The sequence below is a fragment of the Melopsittacus undulatus genome, chromosome Z, assembly GCF_012275295.1.
Source record: "Melopsittacus undulatus isolate bMelUnd1 chromosome Z, bMelUnd1.mat.Z, whole genome shotgun sequence".
NCBI lineage: Eukaryota > Metazoa > Chordata > Aves > Psittaciformes > Psittaculidae > Melopsittacus > Melopsittacus undulatus.
The window spans coordinates 74,801,441-74,826,450 of record NC_047557.1 but is presented as its reverse complement, the minus strand read 5'-3'; the positions used below and the strand labels follow the sequence as shown (position 1 = coordinate 74,826,450).

General features: G+C 38.4%; 1 protein-coding gene across 1 annotated transcript in view; it reads left to right on the top strand.

Moving 5' to 3' along the window:
* The window catches only part of EDIL3 (EGF like repeats and discoidin domains 3), a 262,647-nt gene that overhangs the window by 114,137 nt on the left and 123,500 nt on the right, over positions 1-25,010 (top strand). The window contains exon 3 of the mRNA XM_034072882.1: positions 3,618-3,746. Coding sequence (XP_033928773.1) covers positions 3,618-3,746 — 129 coding nt within the window. The remainder of the gene's footprint in view (positions 1-3,617; positions 3,747-25,010) is intronic.

Genomic DNA, 25,010 nt, shown 5'->3' with positions numbered 1-25,010 from the left:
GTCAGGGAGGTAACATGTAGAAAGGTATTTGGACATTTCTTTCTATTACTTCAAAAGGATCTGAAATATCCTACAAGACAAAATGAAGTAACAGCTTTTCTAAACAGACTGATTGACTCTTTGTATATATTATCATTGTCAAAAATGGCATTCTTAGTGATGAAATTATGTCTTCTTTGCTTTCCTGGCTTTTCTTGCTATAGGCAAACTAATGTTTCTCACAAATATTTAATTACAACTTCAGTATTTCACTAGACAAGAATTTATTTTTACGAATTTTTACTTGACTGCACTTATCAAAAGTAAACAGATAACATGGTTCTGCTTTGAGCCCCCTTGCAACTCTACTGAGAATGCATTATTTTTTGATTTGTCCATCTATGAAGTCTCCAAGATCTTTAGTAAAAGCTTTTAAAAAAATTAAAACCTGCTATGCTTTAAGTTAATCTTCAATATTTTTTTTTCAAAATCAGCATAGGATAATAGAATTATATGTTTTGCACTATACTGATTATATTGGCTAATATGACTGTAACTGCACAAAGAAGGACTCAAAAGAGCAGCAAAAGGAATAGATCTATTAATGGGAGTGCACAATTAATCTTGTTGACATTATTTTATATGAACACGGATAAAAATGCCTGAAAGTATGCCATTGAATTCTACTGCTCATTAATACTGATCAAATGTTGCTGTTCTGTTTGTGTTGGAAGCCACTTAAAGATTACTTACAAAAGTATTACAGTGCTATTGATTTAGAAAAGCAAATCTCTGAAAACCACTTTTTTTTGAAAACTGGTTGACAAGTTTGTGGTTTTATTTTTTGGGTAAACAAGGATGGTTTTGAACTTGCTTCTATAGAACTGAGTAATCGAGAATATTAATCAGATTGTCAGGAAATTAATTCCAGCATTCAATGCAATGTTATTTAAACATGCCTATGGAAGTTAGTTGCGACCTTTCATTGTCTGGCAAGAGTGCCAGATCTTATATACTATTTTTTATTCTTAAATGTTATGACAGCAGGATTAGGGCCCAAATCCTTCAAGGCACTCAAACCTGCATAGTTTGCATCAGGGATCCTGTAGACTCAGTAAAAAAGGGAAAAAAAGGGAATCATATGCTTGAAGGTTCATGCAGTTTAAATATCCTGAAGATGTGTGAACTCTAGAGTATGGTCCTCTGGAGAGCTAGGAGAAACAAGACATGATAATATATGCTTTTTAAAGTTTCAATTGTTCATTCTTTTAGAATGCAGATTAGTCTAACTGATGTCCTTTTTTAGGAAATTAATGCTAACTAATGACAATTAGATGGTTGTTGTTTAGTAGCTCCAGCGCATTTATTTAGGGTGTTTCATTGCTGTGAATATAATTTTTAATCTACCATTTTCTATTATTAATAATAATAAAAAAGTAGAATCACTCAACATTTAGGTTAAATGCTGCTGTTGTGTGTCACCAAAAAAACAACTATAATCAGTCGAAAAAGTTGTTCCTATTGGTGTGTTGTTTGGGTTTTTTTTTCAGTAGGAAGGCATTGTAGAAGACTAAGATTAATTAGAAATACTGACATGCACTGGTATATTTATTACTGTGCACCTCAGAATACCTTTTAAGTCTTTGTACTTTGGACTGGTCTGAGAAAATACAAAATCTAAAGAAAATCAGTGAAAATATGCTGAACATGTTCTTAACAAGCCATACAGAGAAAGCACCAAGCAAAATAAGAAGCTAATTATTTAAAGATTTATTCTTCTTGGAAGATCAGAAATGCACTTGCATAGAAATAATTAACATATAAGGAAGGCTACCTGCAGGTACTCCTCAGACTGCAGCAGTATAATAGGGACTTGGGAAAAAATACAACTTATGTTCACTGGAAGACCAAAAGTGCAAATTATTAACCGTGTTTCTTCCCAAAATATTACAGACAAGGAATAACATAAAGAGTAGCTGCGATACTTGGAAGCCATGAGTGTTACTAGACCTGTTAAAGGAGAGATACATGTTGTTGGAATTAAGAAAGTCCTGTGTCATTGCATTTAAAGTGTAATGCAGAATGTGGATGGGGAAAGACAAAAAAGCAGCAGCCAGTCCCCTGCATTTCATCTTCCTGATTTTTTAGTTTTTCACTACTAATTGCATTTAGTATAAGCTGCTATATATGCACATCTTTTATTTATTACATTCATTGAGACATATCCTAAGTTTAATAATGTACAGAAGCATAACTTCTGCAGGATTGTGTCCTGAAATAGACTGATGACATAAGTTCTAATAGAAATGTGCACATGGATAGTTTCTCAAATTGCTATAACCACCCAGGCAATTATGACTAGGGAATGTGTTCTGACATCCTTGTCATTCTGTTAATTTTTATCTTTTTCAAATTAATATTTTCTTAGAGAGTGCACTTTTCACTAATGTGATGTTTTGAATGCTGTTGCTCTGAACATCTGTCAAACCTTGGGTTTGTAATTGAAAACAAACTAACAGGCAAACCCTCAGAAACATTAAACTTGTGGCTATTTTGAGTTTAAAGAACTCAATTCCCAGTGCTGATTTTCCATAAATTATGCTGTGGAAAGAAGTTATTTTCTGGGGTTTTTTTTGTTTGTTTGTTTGTCTGTGGGGCTTTGGTTGTTTGTTTTTTTTTGTTTTTAATTCAGTTTTAAATGAGTAAATAATTATGACATTGCATTTCAATAAGTGAAGAATACTTTTCTGTGTACATGTCAAAGGCTGCAAATAGCATACTTTATACTGATTTCATAAATCTTTTCACACACAAACGTGCACATGAGGCTTTCCAGTCAATAATTACCTGCTCTTTAAAGTGAGATTGAAAAAGAAAAATCATAAAAATACTAACGTATGTTACAGGTAATATTAATAAGATAATAAGATGTAAAAGGCTTTAATATGCCTGCCACTACATGAATAAAATTTAGCTCTCAGTTCAAAACCTGCTATTATTTAAAGGTATGTATGGTCATTTCAAACCTATTAAATTAGATCTTCCTGCTGAAATTTTAGGTATCCTAGCATGTAGTTAATTAAAAAAAAAAAAGTAAGAAGACCTTTTTGAAGTCAGCTTGAAGTGAGTATGCTAAAAAGGCACTCAGTGGAAATGGAATAGCTAGTTTAGTAGCTGCTAACTGCTGGCCCAGATAAAAAAGCTTTTGTTCAGAAAGTCACCCAAAGACATAGCAAAGATCTCAGACTACTAACTTGACATGTAGTGGTTATTCAGGCATATTGTAAATGTCACACTGTACATGATAGGCACATTTTATTAATACATATTTCCTCAGTGGTATAGAAGTTAGAATGCTTGTTATCTTTAATAGGAGAGCAAGATTTAGCTACTCTGTCTCTTGTCTTCTCTTACATTAAAAAATAATGTTACTATTAATGAGTAGTGACATGCTTCATATTTTTTCTTGTTCACAAAAATCCTTGCTGGCAAGCTATATGAGCTAAGTGAATGGTGTTTCTTAGCAGGTTGGTGGAATATAGAGGTCTACATCGGGGATTTTTTCTTAGTGTAAGTATGTAAATGAATGAAATTCTCATGGTTGTTATTATATATATATATGCTTCTCTTTTTTTCAGGACCCTGCCTTCCCAATCCATGTCATAATGGTGGGATCTGTGAAATTAGTGAAGCATACCGAGGTGACACATTCATAGGATATGTCTGTAAATGTCCACAGGGATTTAATGGGATTCACTGCCAGCACAGTAAGTTCCACACAGTAACTTTCATTGTATTTATAAATAGCAGCCTTTTTATTTCTTGCAATGTTGAGGATTGATATTAGATCTGGTATTTTAAAGAATTTCAGTTCTTGGCCTTTGTTTTATGTGTGGCATTTTATATTATGAGTGAGCTAATACTCACTTAAACTTACCCCAAGTTTTAACCTGTTAACCCTTGTCCTATCACTACAGTCCCTAATGAAGAGCCCCTCCCCAACACCCTTAGAGGCCCCCTTCAGATACTGGAAGGCTGCTATATGGTCTCCGTGCAGCCTTCTCTTCTCCAGGATGAACAGCTCCAATTTTCTCACACTATCTTCATATGGGAGGTGCTCCAGTCCCCTGATCATCCTTGTGGCCCTCCTCTGAATGTGTTCCAACAGTTCCATGTCCTTTTTCTGTTGAGGACACCAGAATTGTGCACAATACTCCAAGTGAGGTCTCATGAGAGCAGAGTAGAGGGGCAGGATCACCTCCTTCGACCTGCTGGTCACGCTCCTTTTGATGCAGCCCAGGATACGGTTGGCTTTCTGGGCTGCAAGGGCACACTGAATCCAGCTCATGTTCATTTTCTCATTGACAAACACCCCCAAGTCCTTCTCTGCAGGGCTGCTCTGAATCTCTTCTCTGCCCAACCTGTAGGTTTGCCTGGGATTGCTCTGACCCAGATGTAGGACCTTGCACTTCACATTGTTGAACTTAGTAAGGCCCACCTCACAAGCAAGTAGAGGTCCCTCTGGTTGGCATTCCTTCTCTCCATCATATCAACTGAACCGTCGGCAAATTTGCTGAGGGTGCACTCAATCCCACTGTCCATGTCACCAACAAAGATGTTGAACAACACTGGTTCCAACGTCGATCCCTGAGGGACACCAGTTGTTACTGATTTCCAGCTGCACATTGAGCCATTGATCACAACTCTTTGTTCTTTATCCCTCGGTTCTTTATCCTCTGAGTTCTTTATCCCTCGGTCATCCATTTTCCCCTTCTTAAAAATGGGGGTTATATTTCCCTTTTTCTAGTTGTTGGGACCTTCACCTGACTGCCATAGTTTTTCAAATGTGTTGGACAGTGGCTTAGCAACTTCATTATCCAGCTCCTTCAAGACCCGTGGATGATCTGCATTATCTATTTGCACTTAAAACAGAAGCTGTTTTTTTTGTTTTTTGTTTGCTTGGTTTGGGGTTTTTTTATGTGGAACTCATTTAGGAAAAGTGCTTCTCTAAGGAGAAACTCATATGCCAAATTTGTGTTTTATTTTGCACAATAAAGCACACAGTATGTTTCTTAAAATCTCCTGTTACTGTTGTGTTTGGAAGCCAGCTGTTACTCAAAAGGTTAAAAACTCAAACAGTCATGGATCCAATTCCATCTGCACAGAAAACTTAAATCCACTCATTCAAATCAGAGTGGGTAAGCTCTGAATCCAATCTGCCTTAATTAAGTACTTCATTTAGATATTTGTCTATAATTGAAGTGTCAAGAACCAGTGCGGTTTTTCTCAAATAGCTACTTACATTCATTATGTCCCTTATATATTGATTGGAAAGTGTCCTCAAACACCTTAAAATATGTATGTTCGGTTTCATTAACTGTAACCATACTCTTTCTCTCAATTGCATAGATAACATAGGCAGCCCCACTAACTTACTGTAGTTAAATTATGTGTACCTCTTCCACAAGGGATATGGGAAAGTTGCGTATTTTCCACTCCTTTGGTTTCTCTTCCCTCGAGGCCTGATTCTGGGGATGGCCATCCAGTGGAGCTGACTGCCAGCAACAGTCATATTGACTTCTTTTGTTTTAATGGTCATATTTCATTAGAGCACTCAGTCAAGAGGAGGAACTGAGTTCATGATGATCATAAGGCAGAGGGTAGTTGTTGACAGCCTTTAAGTAGTTCAACAGTGTCGAGACCAGGAGAGCAGGCAAGATTATGATCCTGCTAATCAGCACAGTGTATTTATACCAAGTTCAGAATAAAGTAAAGCTTTCACACTGGTGATTCAGATTCACTGTGGGGAGATTAGAACCCAAGAAGACAGCTAAAGTGATTTAAGAAAAGACAAGTTTATGTGAATAGTTACTCTTTTGGAGGATAATGAAATTCTGTCCTTTTTAGATAATCTAAGGTGTGGTAATAAATCATATACAACATATCGGTGTTCAGAAGATCTCTAAGAATGTCAGCTATGAGAAGCAGCAGATGAGATCTCATCATTCAGGAAGAACTATGGGACTGACAGTGGTGAACTTAATAAAACTCTTTTATATGATACCTCAAAGTTCCTTTGATACAAATTCCTCTGTTGCATAAAGTTTAGCAATTCGATTCTGAGCTCACCATAAACTGAGTAAAAAGTCTATGAAAGTAGTTCCCTCATTAAAATTACCTCATTGCAAGACACATATCTTTATCTAAAGTGCTTAGATTTCCAAAAATCATATTATAATTCTTTTGTACAGGATTTTTTATCTTGAGTTTCTTTCATGTCTGATATTCTGTTCCTGAATCAATTAGGCAAGGTGATTGATTTTGCAGTCAGGATACATTCCCAAAGCTGGAATTCTGTCATATACATCAGCAAACATCCTGTCAGTATTTCTAATATTCCTTGACCTTTTACCCATGTAAGTAATTAATATTAAAATTATACATGAGATCATTAGTGATTTCACTGATTGTGTATTTATTGCAAAACTGATCTTAGTTTTCAAATCTAAAAAGATTGTGATTTCCCGGTGGCAAAAAAAGGAAATGAAGTTTCCCATTTCAGGGTTATCTAACCTGTTATCTGGAAAAGAAAGTCTGCCACACATAGAAACCTGGGCAGATTTTTGTGGTGATACCCAAGATCAGTATGTTCTTTAAATACTCCTCTGTTACTAAAAGGCATTCACTTATCTGCTTCATATGGATATAAAGACAGTGACTTTTAGCTGTGGACCTGCAACTGGAAAGGCCAGTGGCCGTGCATTTCTGACCAGTTGACATGATGCATGTTACACAGCTTCAGCTCTACAAACAAATTCAAATCCTAGTGACTTTTCTAGCTACTGGGAAGAAGTATTTGTGAGAAAAGTGTAGACCATCTTGTGGCATGGGTTTTGTGTGTTAAAATGAGTGTGTGCTCTTGCTAAACCATTCCTGGCTGTAGTTTGATGGTAGAGCATTCCAGAAACCATTCCCTACAGCTGGTTCTCATGCAGTTATGTTGTTTTGGAGGCTAAAACCAATTGTTTGCAGTTCCAAGCCAACAATCCCCATAATCAAGTGGGCAAATTTAATGGAGTGGGGTATGTACAGTTGCACCATAGCAAATGTTAATCCCATGCTGATAAACAGTCAGAATCTTTCCTTAGTTTCTCTTTAAGGGATTAATATCTATTTGAGGAGCTCTAAATCTAACCCAGGTTATTACTTTTTTTGGGTTTTTTTTTGTTTTTTTGTTGTTGTTGTTGTTGTTTTTTTGTTGTTTTGTTTTGGTGGAGGTTAGCTTTCCTTTAAATTAGCTGTCTAATTTAATAGTTTTAACAAATTATACTAGGCATAAATTCTATAGTAGTAATGAAGTAGTAATGAGCTACATAGTACAGTAGCAAATTACACATGCAAGTAAGTACTAAGTGAGGCTGAAAAATAGTGACAACAGTTTTGGAGCTATTGGAAGTAGGGGATTGTTTTCCTTAAAATCCAAACAAATATTTTAGTTAAAGCAGTAGGTGACTGAGCTAAAACGATATGAAGCCCAGAGAGAAAACACATTAAATGTCAAGTAATAGGCCAACATTGGATACTCCTCAGATGGGGTCATCACCTTTGCCATGAACACACCAAGCATGACTTGCCCCTCACTTAAAGATTTTATTTCATTCATAATAGCCAGAGGTGGTTTTAGAATCTCAGGTAGGAAGCCTAATATCCTCTCCGATTTTGTTTCACTCTTGTTAGCATTTGCTTATACAGTCCTGTTTATTCTTTTCATTTATAGACACTTCCAATTGCATTTTTTTTTTCTTGAATTACTGGCTGTAACAGTTTCCTGATGAAGTTCCATAGTCTCATTATACTTTATATTGAAAAAAAAAATCATTTTTCAATTTCAAACCTGCTGTCTTCCATCATCTTCAACTATTTTTTTCTTTGTGTATTCTATGTCCAGAAGAAGAGCAGCTTTTGAGTGCCTTCAGTATGCCACTTATTATTTTGCATACATTTGTCATGCTCTGCCTTACTTTTCCTGCGCAGTTTCAAAATTGTTTCCTTTACAGTTTCACACAAGAGTTTTTCCAGGACTTGTAGACAGTTTCTTAGTGGCCTTCTCAAAACCTTTGTTGTTCTGTGATAATAGCTTACTGAGACAGTGACCTATACAGAAGACAAAGCTGTACCATTTCTTTGGTAGAAGATCCTTACCAGTGCTTTCTATATACTTTATGCAGCATTTTGTTGAAAGGTTCTTTTTGTTTTTTTCTTCTTTTAACCAGAACTGGATGTTGAGCTGAGGCTTTCATTAAGCTGTCTTCTTTTCTTCCAGAAGATGTCACAGTGGAAGGAAATAGATCTTTCTGACTGCTTTTAGGTTTTATGGGATATTGAACAGAGAAGTGGTTTTCTTGTGACCTATACACTGACTGAACTATACAGTGGATGGTTTAAGAAGATGTGTTGTGTTTCTATAGTATCAAAGTCACATAAGTTGTCAATAGACATTATAAACATCTTTTGTAGGAGAGTGAATTCTGTTCCTCTAATTGCTGTCTTTCTTACAGATTAGTATTATTTTACTGTGGGAAGAAATTGCTATTCCAAAAATGCATGGATTGCTGTTTGATTGTGAAAGAAATTAATTTGTTGATGTTCTGCATTGAAAAGATAACATATGGAGATGTGTTGCTCAACATGCACGTTCCTTTTTATATTTGAATGAGTAATAAATACTGAGTGAAAAATTATCTTTTAGTTGAATAACAGTTATCCCATTGCAGTGACATCACACATTCTCTCTTTTATAACATAAATATTGTAATGTGCCTTTTCAGTGGATTTTCTCAGAGTGAGAATAGCTGTTTATATTTCTGAATACATTACACAAAACTACTAGCAAAGAGTCTTGCAAATGTTACACTTATGAATGAAAACACTTTTACCAAAAAACCCCACAAATACTGCATTTCAGAAGTTCAACAAGTAGACTGCTTTTTTTTTTTTTTTTGCAAGCAACATGTGAAGAGTCTTACATGGCTTTGTGAAAGGAGAATGTGGATGAGTATATGGATTATCCTGTTAAAGTAATTTTGGAACAGATAAATATTGTACAAAAACGATGAGCAGATTCAGGACTTACAGGAGGTTTGTCTGTAACAGACAGGGAAATGAACACTGTGACTCATCTATCTCATACTTAACCGATAAGTTAAAACAGATAAACAGGAAATTTCAAGTTTATACATGATATCACAGTAATCATACAAACTTTAGTTTACATCAGTAGAAAGTTTTCCTGGGTAAGAACAGAAGCAATAAATTAAGTATCTCTTGTTGCACTCATTCTTTGTCACTTAATACTGCATAATTCCATGCAGAATCTACTATATAAATATTTTTCATTTTCTTCAAGATTATGCATTCAAACAAACAAAAACTACTACCTAGAACCTCAATGTCATTTTATTCTTTTGTTTTCTCCTTTTGCAGGTTTCATACTTACCTTTCATACTTACAGAAAAGTATGTGTTCATTTCAGTTCTGTTATGATGAAAAGCAGTACAGGATTGTTTTCTTCACTGGAAATTTTGTGACATTAATGATATTCTTCCCTTCCGTTTCAGAGCTTGAGATGAGAAAATAAGCATTTCTTACTGTTTTGTGTTCTGTGTTTCACTTCCCAAATTCAATATTCTCATTTTGGCAGCTTTCCAGAAGTGTGATGACTGTGCATTTTCTTTTTGTTCAGTCTTAGCCTACTCTGTGGGAATGCTCCCAATGTTATCATAGCAATGATTTAGCACAAAAAGGCTCTGCAAAGGAAAAGAGACTTTAAACTGAGTAACAGTGATAGAAAAAACTAAACTCACCTTGCTTGATAGTGTGGTCTTTTAAATAGTGTTACTGGTCCTAACTGTTTTCTGTTATCGTAAAATTTTACCTTCACATTTCTCAGTTGGACAAGCAGTGAACTTTATGAAGAAGCCTGCTTTCTACCCCTTTATATGACTCCATTTTTCCAGTTGTCAAAGAATGCTTTTTATTGAGAGCAATATCCTTAGCTTTATGTACAGTCATAAGCCTTTTCCTTAAAGCTTTGAACATGAGTTTCTTTGACATAGTCTTGTGATGCTAAGTGGCTTAATATTGAGGTATTTCCAAATTATCACTTACACAATGTAACTTCAAGAAAGTGCATCAAGCAGAAACTCTTTAAGACAGTGTCTAACCAGATTATTAGATCAGTATAGAATAATTATTGTTGAATGCGTTGATACTTGCAGCTCTGACCCGGTAGATGGTGTAGATTGTAGAATCGTAGAATCATAGAATTGTTTGGGTTGGAACGGACCTTAAAGCTCATCCAGTTCCAACCCCCAGCCACAGGCAGGGACAATTTCCACTAGACCAGGTTGCTCCAAGCCCTGTCCAGCCTGGCCTTGAAAACTGCCAGGGATGGGGCAGCCACAGGTTCTCTGGTCAACCTGTGCCAGCACCTCACCATCTTAATTGTAAAAGATTTCTAATTAATATCTAATCTAAATCTACCCTTTTTCAGTTTAAAATCATTGCCCCTTGCCCTGTCACTATGAACCCTTGTAAAAACTCTCTCCATAGGTCTTACAAGCCCCCTTTTTACACTGAAAGGCTGCTGTAAGGTCTCTTGATAGCCTTCTCCAGGCTGAATGGCTACAGCTCACTCAGGCTTTTTCCATGGGAGAAGTGTTCCAGCCCTCTGACATCTCTCATAGTTGTACTGTGGAGGAGAATCCACTCTAACATGTTCATGTACTCCAAGTGGGGTCTCCCACCACAAGGGTGGTGGGAGAGAATCTGCTTCCTTGACCCGCTGGCTATGTTTCTTTTTACTTAGCAAAGGATATGGCTGTCTTTGTGGTCTGTCATCACACATTGCTGGCTCATGTCCAGTTTTTCATCCACTGGTATTACCAGTCCTTCTTTGCAGGGCTTTTCTCAATCCATTTATGCACCAATCTGTATTATTGGGAATTGCCCAAACCCAGGTGCATTACTTTACACTTGGCCATGGTGAACTTCATGCAATTCGCATTGGCCTACTCTTCCAGCCTTTCAAGATCCCTCTGGAATGGTATCTCTTCCCTCAAGCATATCAACTACACCACTCAGCTTGGCTTCATAGAATCCTAAATCATTTAGTTTCATGGGGTTGTTGCACCCCAAATGCAGGACCTGACACTTTGCCCTATTGAACCTCATACCATTGGCCACAGCCATCCATGCAGCCTGTCCTGCTCCCTCTGCAGAACCTTTCTGCCCTCAAGCAGATTAACTCTCCTGCTTAATTTGGCCTCATCTGAAAGCTGAGGGTGCTCTCGACCTCCACATCCAGATCATTAATAAATATATTGAACAGAACTGGACCTGATACTGAGCCCTGGAGAAACCACTTGTGTACTGACACCAACTGAGTTTAATTCCATTCCCCACCACTCTTTGAGCCTGTCCATCCTGCCAATTTTTTACACAGTGAACAGTATACCATGCAAGAGCCATGAGCAGCCAGTTTCTCCAGGAGAGACTGCAAACTTGCTGAAGGTGCTCTCAATCTCACACAAGAGAACAGTCAATGAACCACTGTAGAATTATGAACAGCTAGAGGAAGAACACAGGAAAACTGGAGTTACGAAGCATCTGTTCTTTGTTCCTTCTCCCTGCTTTTTATGCTCATTTAGGTAGGTGCAGCAAATTAAAAAGACAATTTCAGCCATTGTGGTGGTTTAGGATCAGCACAGCCACACCACAGTTTTAAAGAAAGTATTGCTTTCAGTCTTTGTTGCACTCACAGATTCATTACAGATACACCAGAACATTTCTTTGAGGAAGACGATGAAGATAAATGAAATCCTTATATGAAATCTGATTATTTAATGAGACAAAACTTATCATTTAGAAATTGTCACACAGTGGCAAATTCTGATCTGTGTAGGAGGCACCTGTAAGAAAAAAAAGATGGCTTTGTAATTTAGATTTTTATTTTTTATTTTGTTTTTCATTGTTGTGCTGCTATAAAAACTGCTGTGTTCCACCATCTGTGTGTAGGTGTGTCGAGGATGCAGGATTAAAATATTGTGTTTGGTTTAGGAACCCATGCTGGCAGATGGCTGTGCAGTTTTGTATTACTATACAGAGTATTAGTATTTCCATTGTTCATTGAACAAATTGACTATTGCATGACTGACTTCAATTTTTGGAACTTGAACAGTTCGCATGGCAATTATTCTAAAAACAAAAGAAAGTAATTTAGTAATCAGGTGGGGTTTTTTATATTGCAGAGCCAGTGAACAATCTGAAGAAGTCAAAGAACATTTTAAAGGGAAGATCCAAAACCATATTCAATACTGTAGCAACTCTTTTGAAATTTTTAAGTATTTATTCATGTGTATACACTTACGAGATCAGTGGGTTTGTTTGTAAGTAAGCAATATGCTGAGAGAGAGAAGGAAGACATAGCATGAGACTTATCACTTACATGTGCAAACGTTAAGAAGGCAGTACTTGGGTTGAAGCTCAGTATAATGAGGTAATAGTCTAATAGTGTATACAAGTATACATTGCAAATGTATTCCCTTTGTGTTCATAAAATATCTCAAACAAAACTCACAGTGCTGTCACATTTTCATGTGAATATGCAGGATATTATTCTCACTTGCATTTATTCTGATGTGTTAAATAACATACCGTTATTTCTGTAGGGCATCTGCATGAGTATTTTAGTTTGAATCAGGATTGCATTTTTAAGGGAAATCTCTTGATCATCATTACTTACTGTTCTTTGCTTCATGCGACAGCAGTCTCAGAGAACAAGAAATTGATCCCTTTCAGATGAAAACTAATCTAAACTAAATTTATCTGGTAGTTAAAATTCCTTGTGTACACGCTGGGCATTCCAGTTAGCCACCAGCCTAGAACAGACAAAACATCCCTGAGTGGTGTACCTCAGGGATCAGTGTATAGCAGCCTTCCAGTATCTGAAGGGGGCATACAGGGATGCTGGGGAGGGACTATTCATTAGGGACTGTAGTGATAGGACAAGGGGTAACTGGTTGAAACTTAAACAGCAGAGGTTTAGACTGGATATAAGGAAGAAATTCTTTACTGTGAGGGTGGTGAGGTACTGGAATGGGTTGCCCAGGGAGGTAGTGAATGCTTCATCCCTGACAGTGTTCAGGACTAGGTTGGATGGGGCCTTGGGTGATATGGTTTAATGTGAGGTGTCCCTGCCCATGGCAGGGGGGTTGGAACTAGATGATTTTGAGGTCCTTTCCAATCCTAACTATTCTATGATTCTATGAACATCTTTGTTGGTGACATGGACAGTGGGATTGAGTGCATCCTCAGCAATCTTGCCGATGACACCAAGCTGTTTGGTTCAGTTGATATGCTGGAGGGAAGTAATGCTATCCAGAGGGACCTTGACATGCTTGTGAGGTGGGCTGATGCCAACCTCACGAAGTTTAGCCATGACAAGTGCAAGTTCCTACACCTGGATTGGAGCAATCCCAGGCACAGCTACAGGCTGGGCAGAGAAGATGCTGGAGAAGGACTTGAGGGTGTTCGTCGATGAGAAAATGAACATGAGCCAGATTCAGTGTGCACTCACAGCCCAGAAAGCCAACCGTATCCTGGGCTGCATCAAAAGGAGCATGACCAGCAGGTCGAAGGAGGTAATCGTGCCCCTCTACTCTGCTCCAAGTGAGACCTCACCTGGAGTATTGTGCGCAATTCTGGTGTCCTCAAAGAAAAAGGACGTGGAACTGTTGGAACACATCCAGAGGAGGGCCACGAGGATGATCGGGGACTGGAGCACCTCTTGTATGAAGACAGGCTGAGAAAGTTGGTGTTGCTCAGCCTGGAGAAGAGAAGGCTGCATGGAGACCTCATAGCAGCCTTCCAGTATCTGAAGGGGGTTTCTAAGTATGCTGGTGAGGGGCTCTTCATTACGGACTGTAGTGACAAAACAAGGGGTAATGGGTTAAAACTTAAACAGGGGAAGTTTAGAGTGGATATAAAGAAGAGATTCTTTACTGTGAGGGTGATGAGGCACTGGAATGGTTTGCCTAGGGAGGTTGTGAATGCTCCATCCCTGGCAGTGTTCAAGGCCAGGCTGGATGAAGCCTTGGGTGATATGGTTTAGTGTGATGTGTCCCTGCCCATGGCAGGGGGGTTGGAACTAGATGATCTTAAGGTCCTTTCCAACCCTAACTATTCTATGATTCTATGTGTAGGGACATGCAGACCTTGTGTCCTCAGCTCTAATCATTTCACTCTACAACTATAATTCTGTAAGAAGAGACTCTTACGACTACTTACAAATGTAGCTGTAACCTGGTTTCATTCATGTTTTTCTCCAAGTACACTGAAAACAATGAATAGAACTTGGTTATCTTCCTCTTCTTATGACTTACTAATGTCTGACATCATTAGAAGCATTTGGTTTTCTAAAGTCTTATGATCTGTCCTGAATTTTGTTTAATCCTCTAATATGATTACCTCATACTGCCAAAATGTCCATCTTTCCTGAGAGTATATCCCCATCTGACTTGAGTCTGAATGATCTTTCAGACCAGGCTGGTTTGAAAGCATACAAACTAAACCACAAGAAGATATTTTTAGTGGGATCAAGTCACTGAATATAGCTAGTACTAGGTCCTGAGAAGTAGAGAGGCAGGAGCATCCAGAAGGATATAGAGGTAGAACTTACAGCTCTACATTTCTGGCAGATGAGATATAATGCTGAAAGTGATAAACCCCCTTCAGTAACTACTGTTAATACTGTTAATAAAGGCATACATACTCCTAAGGCTTTCTAGAGGAGCTTATTAGTTCTTACTGCGGTACTTTTTTTCAAGATGCACATAGTTTCAGTAGTTGCTTATCATCTCAGAAGTACTTCTGCTGGGATCTGTGCTTGTCCACAAATCAGCAAAAAATTATAGCATTCAGAAACTGCCCCCTTACAACAAAGCATTAGCAATGAATTGTTATGTGGTCCGGATGTGTACACATTACACCCTGAAGAGAATTTAAATAGCTATTCACCTGCTAATAATAGACAGGGTTTGTAATATTGTCAGATTTCATTTTATCCTCTATGCAAGTCAGCAAAGCATCTGGTTCTGAAAATGTATTCTATGTGATCCTTTTGTGTATCTAGCAGAGCTGCTTATGCATGTAGTCATTACTCTCATGTAGTTCATAGAGTTTATTTAGAAGCAATATTCTCTTCCATACCAGTACTTTTCATTGTAATGTCCTGGGTTCAGCAGTAGCAGTCATTTTTTTCTCCTTCTTGGTAGCTGGTGCAGTGCTGTGTTTTGACTTTCGGGCTGGGAACGGTTGCTGATAGCAAGTATGTTTTGAGTTACTGCTCAAATATTTGGTTTGTCCAAGGACTTTCTGAGCCTCATGCTGTGCCAGGGAGGAGGGAAGACTGGGAGGAAGCAAAGACAGGACATCTGACCCAGGCTAGCCAATGAGGTATTCCATACCACAGCACGTCATGCCCAGGATGTTACAAAGAGGGATCCGGAAGGGCTAGCGCTCTGGGGGTTGGAAGAGGTATCGGTATTGGTTGGTGCTTGGTCGGGCAGGTTGTGGTGAGTTATGGGTTGGCGGCTGGTGAGGTGTTGTATTCTGTTCACTTGTTATTTGCTTTATCATTATTATTAGTAGTAGCAGTAGTGATTTGTGTTATACCTTAGTTATTAAACTGTTCTTATCTCAACCCATGGGGGCTACATTCTTTGGATTCTCCTCCTCAGCTCTCCGGGAGCTGGGGGAGAAAAGGGGGAGAGTGAGTGAACAAGCTGTGCGGCTTGGTTTAGACCATGACAGCTAGAAAAAAAAATAGTCTGCTCTTTTCTCATCCTTTCCATTTTCTTTGTCAGCCATCCTTAATATTTAAGGGACCTTCAGAATAATATTGCAGGAGATATACCCCAAATTTAGGAAAAAAAGTGAAAGGTGAAAAGAACCTTTGCCTGAATGTAAAATTCAGAGTTTACAGTATTTATTTCTGACTTCATTATTTCAGAACTCTAACAGAAACTCCTGCCATTTCTCAGCAAATACAGGGATCTTTTACAGGCATTGTGCCACCCAGGGCCCTAAGTTATGGTACAGATAATATGTATGGACTGGAAGGTAATTCCTAAACTGCTAAACATAGCTGTGGAAAATGCATAAACCTATTTGGATAGGTCTTATTTGATGTGATCATCAAGCAAAGGTGACATTTCATGGGCCAGCTGCCATAAATAGAAGTTCCAGTTCTGAGGTGTTTTTATTGCAGGGCATATACATCTCTGTGAGTCATGAAGAGCAACCAGGGTGTATGTATCTGAGATAACAGAGCTGTCAGTCAGATGGAGACAGAAGTCACTGCAAAAAATATTTCCCTTCCCGTACCAGACAGTCATTGGTGATGTGGGGAAATTACTTCATAAGCATTTTGCATCTTTTACAGGGAAGGAGATGTGATTTTCCTTTTTTTCTTTGTGAAGGAGACCAGGAAATTACCATAGTCCAAATGATAAAATAATTCATAAATGGTTAGCAAATGAGTATTTGCCACAGATAATGCATACTATATTAAGTGGCTTATATGCCATATGCATACATTGCAGAATGGTTTAGGTTGGAATGATCTTAAGGTCATTTCCAACGCTAACTATCCTATGATTCTGTGATTTTTAAATGTCCCTTCCAACACCAACCATCCTGTGGTTCTTTGCCTCCCAAATGCTGAGTAGAGGGAAAGGTTACCTCCCTTGACCTGAGGGCAGTGCTCTGCCTAATGCAGCCCAGGAGGTTGTTGGTCTTCTGTGCCATGAAGGTGTATGGCTGTCTCATGGACCCCCGGGTCCTTGTCTGCCAAACTGCTTTCCTGCTGAGCAGCCTTCTCCAGTGTACGGGTGTCTACTAGTAGTCCTCCCCAGAAGGAGGACTTTGCACTTCACCTTGTTGAACTTCATGAGGTTTCTGTTCAGCCCATTTCTCTAGCCTGCTGAGGTCCCTCTGGATGGCAGCACAACCCTCTGTCATGTCAGCCACTCCTCCCAGTTTTCTGTCAGCAGCAGTCATGCTGAGGGTGTTCTCTGTCCTGATCCAGTCTAGGTCATTAATGAGCACATTGGATATCATTGACCCATGTCTGTGCCTGGGATATGCCATCAGTGATATGCCTCCCACTAGACTTTATGCCACTGATCACCATCTTCTGGGTCCAGCTATTCAGTCTGTTTCAATTTACGTCACTGCCCACCTATCTTAAGTAATTTATAAATGTTTTCTTAATCTATTACACATCTCTGTAAGTTAAATATAAGAAATTGTGATACTTCACAGCCACAAGAGGGGGAAAAAAGGTTAGAGAACTCTGCCAAAAGATCTAACCCATTCTCCTATTTACCTTGTTAGATTATTTCTAGGATTTAATCTAAAAAGAAGAATCACAACCAGTGAAATATACATATATTTATGAGCAAGTAGAAGTATGAATTTGAAAGGTATTAGCAAAGAGTAAAAATAACCTTTATGCAGCACATTTATGTGCACTTATGCACCATAACTGCACTGAAGTCCCATGGACCACTATTTAAGAGGGCTTAAATGAGATGTATATAGATTGGCCATAAAAGAATACACTTCATGCCCTATATCAAATGCAGATGTGAACAAATATAACCGTCTGGTTTTAGTAATTTTAGAACATCCATCGTCATATCCTCCATGAGTTGTTCGTCTAATGACGTTTTTCAAAACACATGCCATAACTGTAGTCATGTGAAAAAGATATCTCCCTATGCTCACGCTGTTCTGAAATGCATAAACAACTGTATTTTGAAATAATACAATTATTTTGGCATACGTGAAGGGAAATACACTAATTTACTGATCTGGGTTCAGACTTGCTTTGAAAATTAAATGGACTCCTTGCCATGAGTCCACCTGCGGTATTTTAACAAATAATCCAGTTAGTGGTTACAGTGTAATGCCAAATAAGTTAAGTTTACTCATGAAGTTGAGATTTTTGGACTATTGTTGTTAAGAAAAAATGATTCATGTTGGTTCACTTCTTAATTAGATTTTTTCTGAACTACAGTTTAAATGATTGGTCAGATGCTTGTTTTATAGATAGCCAGTTATTTTAATAAAATTCATTGGAAATTCGAGCAATTGTTGCCCTAAAAGACATGCTTCTACAGTGTAAAATTAAATTATAAGTGTACTCAAGGGACAAAGGTTTTCATCCCCAGTATTCATCAAAAATATTTAAAAATGAAAAATCTGCTTCAATTTGTATAAAAGTTTTTAAAGTACCAACTCTTTTAAAACTAAGGTCCTGAGAATGTCATTCCAAAATTCTGTTAGATTTAAACTACCTCAGATGAAGAATTATTAAACATGCATTTAAACAGGTAAAAAGAAGATCAGAAACTACCGATATAGTCCAGTGTTAGAAGTGTGACTCCACAGAGAAAATGATACTTTTTAGTGACTACAACTAAAAGATACAAATTTTTCAAGAAAGAAAGAAAGCATCTATGCAGACTCCAATTTCATTGTATCAGAGCAATAGTCTGTTTTTTAATTTATTTTATGGGAGCTATTAAAGCAGAAATAAAGATATAAAGGTAAACTCAAAAAAGTATAAAAATAAAGAAGCAAATATTGCTGTGAATGTAACAAGATGTATTATTACTATGGCAAAGATTCCCGTAGAGCCCTAACTTATTTAGAATTCGCTCAAAGTGCTTTGAAGTTAACAGGTACCTTAATCTGTCTAGAAGCTCCCACTAGATTTTTATGAGATGAGTTCTGTGATGTCACCATTCTTTTTTGTAGTTTCCAGAAGATTCAACAGAAAACATTGAAAAAATCTTTTAGTGTGTAAAAATACAAAAAAAATTAATATTTGCTCTCTTGCTGGAGAATCTGCAGATTATAAAATGTGCACAGCACATAAAACACTAGATGTGTATTTTGGAGTTCTGCATAAACTTTAAAGTGTTCATAGAGATTGCCCCTCTACGTTCCTCACAATTCTCAAATTGGCTAATGATTTTTTTTTTCCTCTGGCCTTAATTCAAAGTGCCAAAAGAAGAATAATATTCCACAAAATATCTCATCAGGTCTATTCCTTGATATTTTTATTTTTTTGTTCTTAATTTTCTGCAACTTCTATAGTTAATTGTATAATTTTGAAACTGTGGTTATACTTACTATAGTATAGGAGTGTATGCATAACTGACTCGAAAACTTTAAATTGAATTTGGAAATTTTTGTTTGAGTGAGGGTTGCATTAGGGAAATATCATTGTACAACACAAAGAAAGATAGGAAATTGCTTTATATATTAAATAATTTTAAAATGTGATTCTACAGATAGATGCTACAGCTTATTCACTGATGGTATAACAGCATTACTGTGGAGTGTTGGAATGGAAGGTTATAGGCTTTTTAGAAAAGACAGGCCTGGTAGGAGGGGAGGGGGAGTTGCCCTTTATGTTAGGGATAGGATAGAGAGTATGGAACTCTGTCTGGGGACAGGTGATCAGTTAACAGAAAGTTTGTGGGTCAGGGTTAAGGGGAAATCGGTGATGGGACCCATTACTGTAGGGATATGTTACAGAACGCCTGATCAAGAGGAACCTATGGATGAAGAACTCTACAGACAAATAGGAAAAGCCTCACGCTCGCAGGCCCAGGAGAACATCCTGGGGGACTTCAACCACCCTGACATCTGTTGGGGCAACGGTACAGCCCGGCACAAGCAATCCAGGAGGTTTCTCGATTGTGTGGAAGACAACTTCCTTCTGCAAGCAATAAAGGAGCTGATGAGAAGAGGTGCCCTGCTTGACCTCGTGCTCACCAACAGGGAAGGGCTCCTTGGAAATGTGACTCTCCAGGGAAGTCTTGGATGCAGTGATCACAAGATGGTCGAATTCGAGGTCCTCAAGACAGTGAGAAGAGCGTGCAGTAAGCTCACTGCCCTGGACTTCAAGAGAGGAGACTTTGGGCTCTTCAGAAACCTGCTTAGCAAGGTTCCATGGGATATAGCCCTAGAGGGCAAGGGGGCCCAAGACTGTTGGTTAACATTCAAGGATCCCCTGCTACAAGCTCAGGAGTGTTGCATCCCAACAAGAAGGAAGAGCAGAAGGAGGGCACAAGTGCATGGATAAGGAGCTGCTGAGAAAAATTCACAGGAAAAAAGAGGCTTATAAAAGGTGGAAACAAGGACAGGTGGCCTGGGATGAATACAGGGATGTTGTCAGGGTAGTTAGGGACCAAGTTAGGAAAGCTAAGGCCCAATTGGAGCTAAACTTGGCAAGGGATGTTAAAGATAATAGAAAGGGGTTTTATAGGTATGTAGCAGCTGAAGAACAGACTAAGGACAATGTAGGCCCCCTCTGGAAGCTTTTGGGAGAACTGGCTACACAGGACTTGGAGAAGGCTGAGGTTCTGAATGGCTTCTTTGCCTTGTTCTTCACTGGCAAAGGCTCTGACCGCAGCACCCAAGTCTTGGAAGGCAGACGCAGGGACTGTGAAAACTTAGACTTTGGGCCCACTGTACATGAGGATCTGGTTCGAGATGATCTTAAGAACCTGAACATACACAAGTCCATGGGAACTGATGAAATCCATCCGCGGGTCCTGAAGGAGCTGGCAAATGAAGTTGCAAAGCCACTGGCCATCATATTTGAAAAATCATGTGACGTGGTTTAAACAAGTCCCCTAACTCCCGGAGAGTTAGGAAGGAGAATCCAAAGAATGTAGCCCCCACGGACTGAGATAAGAACGGTTTAATTGCTAAGGCATAACACAAAACCCCTACTGCCATTTACTACTACAAATAATAATGATAAAGCAAACAGCAAGTGAAAAGAATACAACACCCCACCGGCCACCGACCCATAACTCACTCCACCCTGCCTGGCCGAGCACCATGTGCTCCCTCCTCCATTTTCCTCCAGAGCCCCCCCTCCAGCTCTCTCTCTCCCAGTATGCATCCTGGGCATCACATGCTATGGTATGGAATACCTCATTGGCTAGCCTGGGTCAGGTGTACTGTCTCTCCTTCCTCCCGGCCTCCCCTCCTCCACCTGGCTGGAAAAAAAACCTTGAACAAAAACACCCTCAAAACATGCTCAAACCATGACATCATGGCAGACAGGTGAAGTTCCTGATTACTGGAAAAAGGGAAATATAAACCCCATTTTCAAGAAGGGGAAAATGGATGACCCGGGGAATTACAGACCAGTCAGTCTCACCTCTGTGCCTGGCAAAATCTGGGAGCAGATTCTCTTGGAAGGCATGCTAAGGCACATGAAAAAGAGAAATGTGCTTGGTGACAGCCAGCATGGCTTTACTAGGGGAAAATCCTGCCTGACCAATTTGGTGGCCTTCTATGACGGGGCTACAAAAGCGATGGACAGGGGTGGAGCAGTTGACGTCATCTACCTGGATTTGTGCAAAGTGTTCAACACTTTCCCACATGACATCCTTGTCTTTAAATTGGAGTGTCATCAATTTGATAGGTGGACCACTCGGTGGATAAAGAACTGGCTCCATGGCCGCATTCAAAGAGTTGTGGTCAACGGTTCAATGTCCAGCTGGAGATCAGTAACGAGTGGTGTCCCTCAGGGATCAGTGTTGGGACTGGTCTTGTTTAATATCTTTGTCGCTGACATGGACAGTGGGACTGAGTGTGCCCTCAGCAAGTTTGCTGATGACACCAAGCTGTGTGGTTCCGTTGATATGCTAGAGGGAAGGAATGCCATCCAGAAGGACCTTGACACGCTTGTGAGGTGGGCTGATGCCAAACTCATGAAGTTTAACCATGCCAAGTGCAACGTCCTACACCTGGGTGGGAGCAATCCCAGGCACAGCTACAGGTTGGGCAAAAAGGAAATTCATGGTAGTCCTGCGGAGAAGGACTTGGGGGTGTTAGTCAGTGAGAAAATGAACATGAGCCAGCAGTGTGCACTCACAGCCCAGAAAGCCAACTGCATCCTAGGCTGCATCAAGAGGAGCATGACCAGCAGGTTGAAGGAGGTGATCGTGCCCCTCTACTCTGCTCTCATGAGACCTCACTTGGAGTATTGTATGCAGTTCTGGTGCCCTCAACATCAAAAGGACATGGAGCTGTTAGAACAAGTCCAGAGGAGGGCCACTGGATATATGGAGGATATAGAGGATTATCAGGGGACTGGAGCACCTCCCATATGAAGACAGGCTGAGAAAGTTGGGTCTGTTCAGCCTGGAGAAGAGAAAACTGCATGGAGACCTCATAGCAGCCTTCCAGTATCTGAAGGGGGTTTCTAAGTATGCTGGTGAGGGACTATTCATTAGGAACTGTAGTGATAGGACAAGGGGTAATGGGTTGAAACTTAAACAGCAGGGGTTTAGACTGGATCTAAGGAAGAAATTCTTTCCTGTTAGGGTGGTGAGGTACTGGAATGGGTTGCCCAGGGAGGTAGTGAATGCTCCATCCCTGACAGTGTTCAGGACTAGGTTGGACTGGGCCTTGAGTGATATGGTTTAGTGTGAGGTGTCCTTCCCATGGCAGGGGCATTGGAACTAGATTATTTTGAGGTCCTTTCCAATCCTAACTATTCTATGATTCTATGATTCTATGAACAGAGGTGTAAATTATATGTAGTAAAGATGATAAATGTACTGGTGAGAAAAGAAATTAGTCATAACGAAAATTTTATCAAGAAAATGTTATCATAATTTACTTTTCTTAAATAATTTATATTGCTGGTTACAAGGGTATCTCAAACATTTTTGCATAATCAAACCAAAAGTTCTGACTTATGTCTAGACATTATTTGTATTTACTTGATATATTCCTTTAGAATGCCTCTTGAGTTCAGAACACAAATTTAGTAACTCTCTTACCTTGTTTACTCCTTCTTAAAAAAAATGATGCTATCTGAAATATTTGTACTAAATGGTTAAGGAAAAACTGTAATAGGCAGCTCTGTGAGAGATAATTCTGGGGGAGATTTACCACAGTATGTTGTACCAAATACTTTCAGAGAAGGAAAACTTTATCTGGAATAATGACAGTAGGGTTTATATAATGTTTAACCTCTAAGGGTGAGGAGTAAGAGGCTTGTGCTTTTTCATCTGAACTGGGAAGCTGTTTTCTGCTCTCTTTGAAGATCAGATAATAAGGATATCTGAACAGTGATTCACTTCAATATGACATTGTAGTTGGAGTTTCCTACAGGTTATTTGGCACAGCTTTTTTAGAGCATTCTGAACACAGAAAATGATAATGCATTTTCTGTTTTCAGGAAACTATCTTTGAAAAAGGCAATCAAATCACTGAATTTTAACAGATGTCTGTCCTGAGCTCACCATCCATTGAATATATCCAGCCGAGATTTAATAATAATATGTAATAAATTCCCATACTTCGTGGGAATATGCTCCAGTTCTTTTAAAATGCTTCATACCACGGTTTTGTCAGTAATGTATTAGTGCTTATATTTGTATAGTACTGATTAAATAAAGGAATAGTTATAGCTGAAGTCACAGCTTATTTTTTGTTCACATTAACTACAACCAAAATCTGTTTCAGAAACAGTTATGAAACTTTCTTAAACCTACAATCAACTTATAGTTACTTACCTCTTTTGTATTTTTTAACCAAAAATTGAAGGTGATCTACCTGTGCTTGCAGACTTTTGGGTGATGTGTATTCATTTTGTTTAAATATAATTTAATTTATTAATGTATTTATTTTAGGGTTTTTTTTTAAAGTTATTTTGTCCTTATCTAGGAGACACAATTTAGATTTCTGTTACTAAAACACGGAAATATGAGAAAGAACAGTTTAATGACTTTTTTTTCCACCCAATATGTTACCAGTCTTCTCCTCTTAAAGGAGAACTGTGCTTCTGAATTTGAATTTCTGTAATTCTTCAGTTTTTATCATTTAACTGAATAGATCAGTGTTCCAATAGCCATATTAAATTCAGTTGATTCTGTTGAGTCAGATTCTTTTCCAAATAAAACTGGTATAATTTTATTCTTTTCAGTGGAGCTTTGCCATTTAATGTCTCATTAAAAAATATGGTACTTGAGCAAATTGGTACAAATCTATAATAACCAAAAAAGAGTATGTAAACTGATTTTCATGGTATTTGTTAGGAAAGTAATAGTGAAAAGTATGTATATCTGAAAGCTTATGTTTAAACAATAACAGGATATTGCAAACTTTTGCAAACAAAGTCATGCACTCTGTGTTATTGCTGTTACAGTACTTTTTCATGTAATTTAATCTTTCAGGATCAATATAGAATAAAGGGAAAAAATATGGAGAATGCAGTTAAAAATCTATCAACAACTATCAAAGAACTTCAAAAAAATCCTAGACTTAAGGTCTAGCTAAAAGATAAATATTCCATGCTACATGTTTCTCCACTTTACCTTTCCGTTTTCCAAATATAAAGGTATTAGAACATGTTGTTAGTTATCACAACTTTTATTCTGAAGTAGAACTGGGTAGGAAAGTTCCTAATTTTTCTGGTTTTCTTAAAAAATAAAAATAAAGTTGGGGGGCAGAGAGGTGTCATGTTTATAAAATTGGGAATTGATCTTTATCCAGTGTATATCTGTGGGTCTTCATGGAAGCCCACTGTGTGGATAGATTATAACCAATGGATCTTCTGCTCCTGTCTGTTTTCTATATACTGAATTGGCTTTGTTAGGGTGAAAAAAAAACACATTAGCAATATTAGTAAGGCATAACAGGATTCTGTCTAATCAATGCTCCTAATAAAGGCCAAGCAGTCTTCCATAACGGACACTTGAACCTATAGGCCAGAAATTCTATCAAGACAGAAGGCTGGTTAAAAACATGACTTAAAGTTGAGATGAAATGAGCAGACCAATTGTATTCAGGAAGCCAAAATGTGTATGAAATCAAAGGATAAGGAAAGAATGTGCTTGTCAGCAGGAAGCCTGTAATGCAAAAGATCA